At 30.7% G+C, this 7463-nt stretch overlaps 1 protein-coding gene across 1 annotated transcript; it reads left to right on the forward strand.

The window, feature by feature from the left end:
* Positions 1 to 1416: 1416 nt before the first annotated feature.
* On the forward strand, positions 1417 to 2144 carry LOC139868764 (uncharacterized). Its single transcript, XM_071857105.1, has 2 exons — positions 1417 to 1461; positions 1581 to 2144. Exons 1-2 carry the CDS (start codon positions 1417 to 1419, stop codon positions 2142 to 2144), a joined length of 609 nt encoding a protein of 202 aa, XP_071713206.1.
* Positions 2145 to 7463: the final 5319 nt, after the last annotated feature.

A 7463-nucleotide genomic window follows, 5' to 3' on the forward strand; every position in this document is an offset into this window, starting at 1 on the left:
TGAATCAATGATAAGTATTTATTTTTTATGTACATTACAAAACAAAATCTTGAGTGCAAATTGTCAACCAGGGCTTGTATATAATTGGATTATCATATTAATATATTATTATTCGTCTGAATTGTATTTCGTCGCAATTGGGGGTTTCCAATTTTCACCCTCACTTTATATTAAAAAAGGTTAAAATATTGTGAGGGCACCACACAAATGGTTATTTCTAGTCCACGAACGAAGGATTTTGCTGTATGTTTTCACTTTGCAAAATTAAACTATTCGATTTGGCAATAATTATCGTGGTTGTTAAATTCAGTTAAGTATTGTTAACCTAATTCTAGGACTTCCATAACCTAACTATTATATAGGAATAATTGTTATGTTTTTTTCGTTAAGTTCTTAATTTATAACGTGTATATAATGTTTGATTATAATGATAAATAATCAAATCAATAATCAATCAATAGTGTATATATATATATAGGGTGAGGATTCATGGAGAACTCATGGTAGTAGAGAACTCATGGAACTCGTGCAGATTCACTAAATCTGCGTGCAGATTCACATATTTTTTTTTTCTTGCAGATTTTTTTTTCTGTTCATATATTTTTTTTTTTTGCAGATTCAGTCAATCTGCGTGCTGATTGACATTTTTTCCATTTTTTTTTATTTTTTTTTACAGATCGACTTTTTTTCAGTTTTTTTATGCAGATTGAGTCAATCTGCGTGCAGATCGAGTCAATCTGCGTGCAGATCGAGTCAATCTGCGTGCAGATCGAGTCAATCTGCGTTTTTTTTTTTTTTGCAGTTTTTTATTTTTTCAGATCGACTTTTTTCTGTGCAGATTTGACTTTTTTTGTGCAGATTGACGTTTTTTTGCAGTTTTTTTTTTTTTTTGCAGATTCACTTTTTTTTCTGTGCAGATTCGCTATTTTTTTTTTTTGCAGTTTTTTTTTCCAGATTGTATTTTTTTTTCTTCATAGATTGAAGCTCAATCTCCACATAGATTGAAGTTCAATCTATGAGTTCTATGGGTTCTCTACATACTCTAGTTCTCTAGGGATCCTTTCACTATATATATATATATATATATATATATATACATATATATATATATATACATATATATATATATATATACATATATATATATATATATATATATATATATATATATATATATATATATATATATATATATATATATTATAATAAATCAAGGGTTTAAATCATATTTATGTTATATACTTGTACTTTTATCTAATTGTAGACTATATACTCAAAAAACTCTCCGTATCAGTTATATACTTTAAAAAACGATCGGAGATGGTGGCTCAACCTTATTTTGGAAAGAGCATTGGGTCGGGAGTGACAAGTTATGTTCTCTCTTTCCAAGGCTCTTTCAGCTCGAGATTGACAAAAATGCCACAATCAAAGATCGGTTCCAGGACTGTTCGGATGCTGCAGGTATAGCTTGGAATTGGGTTCGAACACCGAGTGGAAGGACTGCGGATGAACTTGATAATCTGAAGATCCTGCTGGCTGCTGTTAATCGAGATTGCAACTCTAGCGACAAATGGAGCTAGAGCCTATCTACTGATGGGAGGTTTACGGTTAAAAAACTGTCAACTCTCATCGACGATATGGTTCTTGGTCCGTATTCGAATCAACATGGTACGTTAAGGAACAACCTTGTCCCTAAAAAGATTGAAATTTTCATTTGGAGGGTAATGTTAAGAAGGTTAGCGGTTAAAGTGGAATTAGACAAGAGAGGTGTGGATTTACATAGCGTGAGGTGTCCCATTTGCGATAACGATCTAGAGTCGGTGGATCATATTACATTTTCGTGTGATCGAGTTAAAGATGTGTGGGTTAGGATTTACAAATGGTGGGGTGTTAATGGCTTCATGTGTTCAAACATTACGGAATTGATTAGCTCCAAAGGCCCTTCGTCAATGACTAGCGTGGGGGAATCAATTTGGCAAGCTCTTAAGTGGATAAGCTTATATCTTATTTGGAAGAACCGGAACACGGTGGTATTTCAAGGCAAAAGTTGGAACTCTCCGATGATTCTTAACGAGATACAAACTAAGTCTTTCGAATGGATTTCATGGAGATCAAAAGGGAAAAAGTTTGATTGGCTTTCGTAGTTTTCGAATCCTAGTGTTTATTTCTATTCTTTGTATAATTATAAGATTCTAGTGTGTTTTTATTTTCGTTGACATAGGCTAGGTTGCTTTCTTCGCAACCTCTGTTGTTTTAGCCTTCGTGTTTGGTTGATGCCCTTGAGTAAGTGGCATCTTTTCGTTGTATCCGTTTTTGGTGTAATGATATTTGCTTTTCAAAAAAAAAAAAAAAGTAAACTCATGTAAAAAAATTATTTGCTACCTGCTATACCGGTTAAATTAATTATGTAACATTTTTTATTTTTTTAAATATGACATGCAGTTATATATCCTAAAACTAATTTGTTCTTCATCTGTTTCACGTCAAAATTTACAGATTCATTAATGAACCATAGATTCAAATCGATTGCAAATGATTGTTTAGTCCGCGATTAACATCTTTTGTGAAGATTACAAAGCCAATACAACAACAACTTATCAGATTTGATGAACAGGAGTATTTTTCATATGAAGAACTTGAAAATCAAACTTGAGATTTAAAACAATTTTGATGATGCTTCCTTCACGAAAAATGTTCGAAATAAATAACCTAATACTCGAAATTCATCATGTTCAATTGAAACAAGATCTAAAAGTCGAATTCGATTCATAAAATACATGTTGACTTTTTTACTTCGAACTTTGACCACAAAAAGAGTTAGGATTTGAGATTTTGCAGAAGTATCAAGACATGAATCTTCAAACTTTTACATTTTTACTTTTCTCAAAACGATTTTGAATTGTTCCAGACTCATCGATTTTATGAAGTTTTCGGTCAAGAGATGAACTCGATCTCAAAAACAATGAATCTGTGACTGTTAATGAGATCTGATTAATGACGAAGCTTTATTTCTGGAAACGATTCATGTTTATGAGCTTGATCTAAGTAGAGAGTCATCGATTGATCATTTACATATTCATACATTTTATAAAATACATTTAAGACAACAATAACACATTTTATAAAGCAGGTCGAAACAAATGCAGTTTGTGTGCTACAATGGTATCAGGTAAAAAAAATAAAGAAATAAAAATGTTATCAGGTCAAAATTATTATTTATAAGGTCAAACTTATAAATACGTTGATAATAACACATAATTAATAAGTTTATGTATTTTGAGTATATAACTTAAAATGAGATAAAAGTGAAAGTATATAGTTTATTTATTGTTTAAACTCATAAATCAGTTAATAAGTAAATATGGAGTAATTATACTATATACTATACTATACATTTGATAAATATTAATACTAACATTATCGAATACTCCCTCCGTCCCAATTAGATAGTCATGAATTCCTTTTTTGTCTGTCCTAAATTAATAGTCCACTTCCATAAATAGATAAGAATAATTGGTTAAAATACTTTTATATTCTTACTTTATTTAAGTAAGACAAATATGTAAGTAAAAAGTAAGGGGTAAACTGGAAAGTAGGCAAAAAGTACGTGTGTCAGTCACTTTTTTTTTAAAATGTGTGTTTTTTATCTAGGGAATATTAAATTGGGACGAAGTGAATACTAATTGATACAACTTTCTTGCAACGCAAATGTTCATAATTATTCAATATTATTGTTTTCGATACAAATGTTATTATTAATAAATGATGTTATTCCTTGTAATCTGTGACGCCCCATACAAAATTAACATGTACGGATCATCAACAACAGAATCATTACAAGGTCAAACACTATATGCTGTTTTAAAATAAGTTTGCATTCATAAAAAGGGGTAACGTCTTTACCGACGTCAAATGTTTTACAAACGATAGTGTGCTTCTACGAATAGAAAGCGATAACATAAGTAAGTGAAACGACCCGTCCATATTATTATAAACGCAGTACGTTATTCATTGGTCCCATAGCGAGGTATTTGACCTCTATATGATAAGTTTTAGAAAATATTGCATTCGTTTCATGAAAAGCACACCATTATTATACATAATGCATGTTTTAAACAAGTGGGCGATTATTTAAGAAATAATCCCCATGATACATCGGTTTCCAAATACTACACACGTAACATAACAGTCGAATATAATACATGACAAAGGTTTTATTGAATGCAACACTTCATTTAAACAAAAGCATGAGACTCCATGCACAGCTTGCTCAGATAATGCAACAGCGGAAGACTTTCTTAAGGACCTGAGAATAAACATGCTTAAACAGTCAACACAAAGGTTGGTGAGATATATAGGTTTAAATCTAGCATCGATATAAATATAGACCACAAGATTTCATAGTTACAAACATTTCAATAAAGATATTCTATAAGTTGTTGAGCGCTTCGGTAACCATACTTAACCATAAATGTAGCATATTCCCTTTATTATGAAATCTTCCTACACTGTACCAAGTGTTGTAAAAAAGAAGTACTATGCAACCGTTTACGATACTAGAGCGACTAGCCCGGTTGGGGTTGTCAAACTCGATAGATCTATCAATAGGATTCGCGCTTACATGTTCTTACAGCATGTAAATATTAGTTACCAAGCTATTAGGGAAGATATGCAAGGTGGTACAACTCAACGTAGAATATATTTTAAGTACTTGTGTCCATGGCGTAAAACATAAAATGCATGTATTCTCATCCCAAAATATTTTTAGAGTTTAAAAATGGGACTATATACTCACGGTAGTAAAAGTATATTAATAATAAGCTTTTAGCTTATTAAAAATATGGTCGTCGTCCCTGGATTCACGAACCTATAACAATAATAATGATTCAGATAATAATACGACATGTGAATAAAATAAAACAAGTTCATAGAATTAATTTTTAACATTTTTATGTTAGTAGTCCTTTGTTAGTAGTCCAAAATAGTCCGAAATGTCCAACAGTCCAATAATCGGTATATATATAATCTTAGAATTACCCCACGACGTATTGTATACGTATTGTCTTTGCATCAATCCAGAGCCATATTGTATACGTATTGTCTTAGAATTTATCAAAATGTATTGTATACTTATTGTCATAGGATTTATCAAAACGTAATGTATACTTATTGTCATGGAATGTATCAAGATTATTATATATATATACAATCTCGGAATTAACTAAAATTATAATATTTTGTTATACTAATGATAACATGTCCAAATATATATATGATATAGGAAAAGTTAGCAAGGATATGGTTAATATAGTTTTTTACAATATAAATTTCGTCCATACAACGTTAATTTTAGCAGATTTTGTTTTGCTCGCCAAATATTCATTACAACTCCGTTTAAAGTGAATCAAATTGCTATGGATTCCTTAAGAAGTTAATTTTTCAAAAACAATTCTAAAAGTTCAGTCCATGTATTAATATTCAGAGTTTTACCCTCTTTTTGTGCCGGTGGACAGATTTGGAAGAATCCCGGCACCCACCCAATATATGATTTTTGATAAAATACTTCCACTTTGTCTAAAATCATGAAAAAAATACGGGAAGTCTTATTTACATATATTAACATATTTCCAAAGTCTTAGCCTCGAAATCAAAGTCAAAGATAGGTTTTTAATTCCCAACCCAAAACAGCCCGCTTTTTACCGAATGGAGATTAAACGATATATGTTAAGTTTCAAGGTGTTCTTCATATGTACAAGTTATAAGTTCTTATATTAACTTAATATAACATCATAATACATATAAATAAGTGTTATTAGAGTTAATTTAGAAAGATTAGATTATTTCTTCAAACAAGTTTAGAATCAACTAAACTATGTTCTAGTTTATAAACTCTTATATAGATAGCTATAAACATTTGAATTGAACAAGAGTTGAAGTTGAAATGTCCCGTTCTTATTGATTAAAAACGTTCCATATTAATTGATTTCGTTGCCAGGTTTTGACCTCTATATGAGACGTTTTTCAAAGACTGCATTCATTTTTAAAACAAACCATAACCTTTATTTCATAAATAAAGGTTTAAAAAGCTTTACGTAGATTATCAAATAATGATAATCTAAAATATTCCGTTTACACACGACCATTACATAATGGTTTACAATACAAATATGTTACATCGAAATCAGTTTCTTGAATGCAGTTTTTACACAATATCATACAAACATGGACTCCAAATCTTGTCCTTATTTTAGTATGCAACAGCGGAAGCTCTTAGTATTCACCTGAGAATAAACATGCTTTAAACGTCAACAAAAATGTTGGTGAGTTATAGGTTTAACCTATATATATCAAATCGTAACAATAGACCACAAGATTTCATATTTCAATACACATCCCATACATAGAGATAAAAATCATTCATATGGTGAACACCTGGTAACCGACATTAACAAGATGCATATATAAGAATATCCCCATCATTCCGGGACACTCTTCGGATATGATATAAATTTCGAAGTACTAAAGCATCCGGTACTTTGGATGGGGTTTGTTAGGCCCAATAGATCTATCTTTAGGATTCGCGTCAATTAGGGTGTCTGTTCCCTAATTCTTAGATTACCAGACTTAATAAAAAGGGGCATATTCGATTTCGATAATTCAACCATAGAATGTAGTTTCACGTACTTGTGTCTATTTTGTAAATCATTTATAAAACCTGCATGTATTCTCATCCCAAAAATATTAGATTTTAAAAGTGAGACTATAACTCACTTCGTCGGGAAGTAAGACTTGGCCACTGGTTGATTCACGAACCTATAACAATATATACATATATATCAAAGTATGTTCAAAATATGTTTACAACACTTTTAATATATTTTGATGTTTTAAGTTTATTAAGTCAGCTGTCCTCGTTAGTAACCTACAACTAGTTGTCCACAGTTAGATGTACATAAATAAATCGATAAATATTATCTTGAATCAATCCACGACCCAATGTATACGTATCTCAGTATTGATCACAACTCAAACTATATATATTTTGGAATCAACCTCAACCCTGTATAGCTAACTCCAACATTCACATATAGAGTGTCTATGGTTGTTCCGAAATATATATAGATGTGTCGACATGATAGGTCGAAACATTGTATACGTGTCTATGGTATCTCAAGATTACATAATATACAATACAAGTTGATTAAGATATGGTTGGAATAGATTTGTTACCAATTTTTACGTAGCTAAAATGAGAAAAATTATCCAATCTTGTTTTACCCATAACTTCTTCATTTTAAATCCGTTTTGAGTGAATCAAATTGCTATGGTTTCATATTGAACTCTATTTTATGAATCTAAACAGAAAGAGTATAGGTTTATAGTCAGAAAAATAAGTTACAAGTCATTTTTGTAAAGGTAGTTATTTCAGTCGAAAGAACGACGTCTAGATGACCATTTTAGAA

Source organism: Rutidosis leptorrhynchoides, chromosome 9, assembly GCF_046630445.1.
Source record: "Rutidosis leptorrhynchoides isolate AG116_Rl617_1_P2 chromosome 9, CSIRO_AGI_Rlap_v1, whole genome shotgun sequence".
In the NCBI taxonomy this organism is placed as follows: Eukaryota; Viridiplantae; Streptophyta; class Magnoliopsida; order Asterales; family Asteraceae; genus Rutidosis; species Rutidosis leptorrhynchoides.

Bases quoted from the DNA above. Each gene is read 5' to 3' on its own strand.
- LOC139868764 (XM_071857105.1), top strand. From the start codon at position 1,417: ATGCCACAATCAAAGATCGGTTCCAGGACTGTTCGGATGCTGCAG. The intron at 1,462-1,580 runs GTATAGCTTGGA...AAATGGAGCTAG, and splicing joins GGACTGTTCGGATGCTGCAG to AGCCTATCTACTGATGGGAG.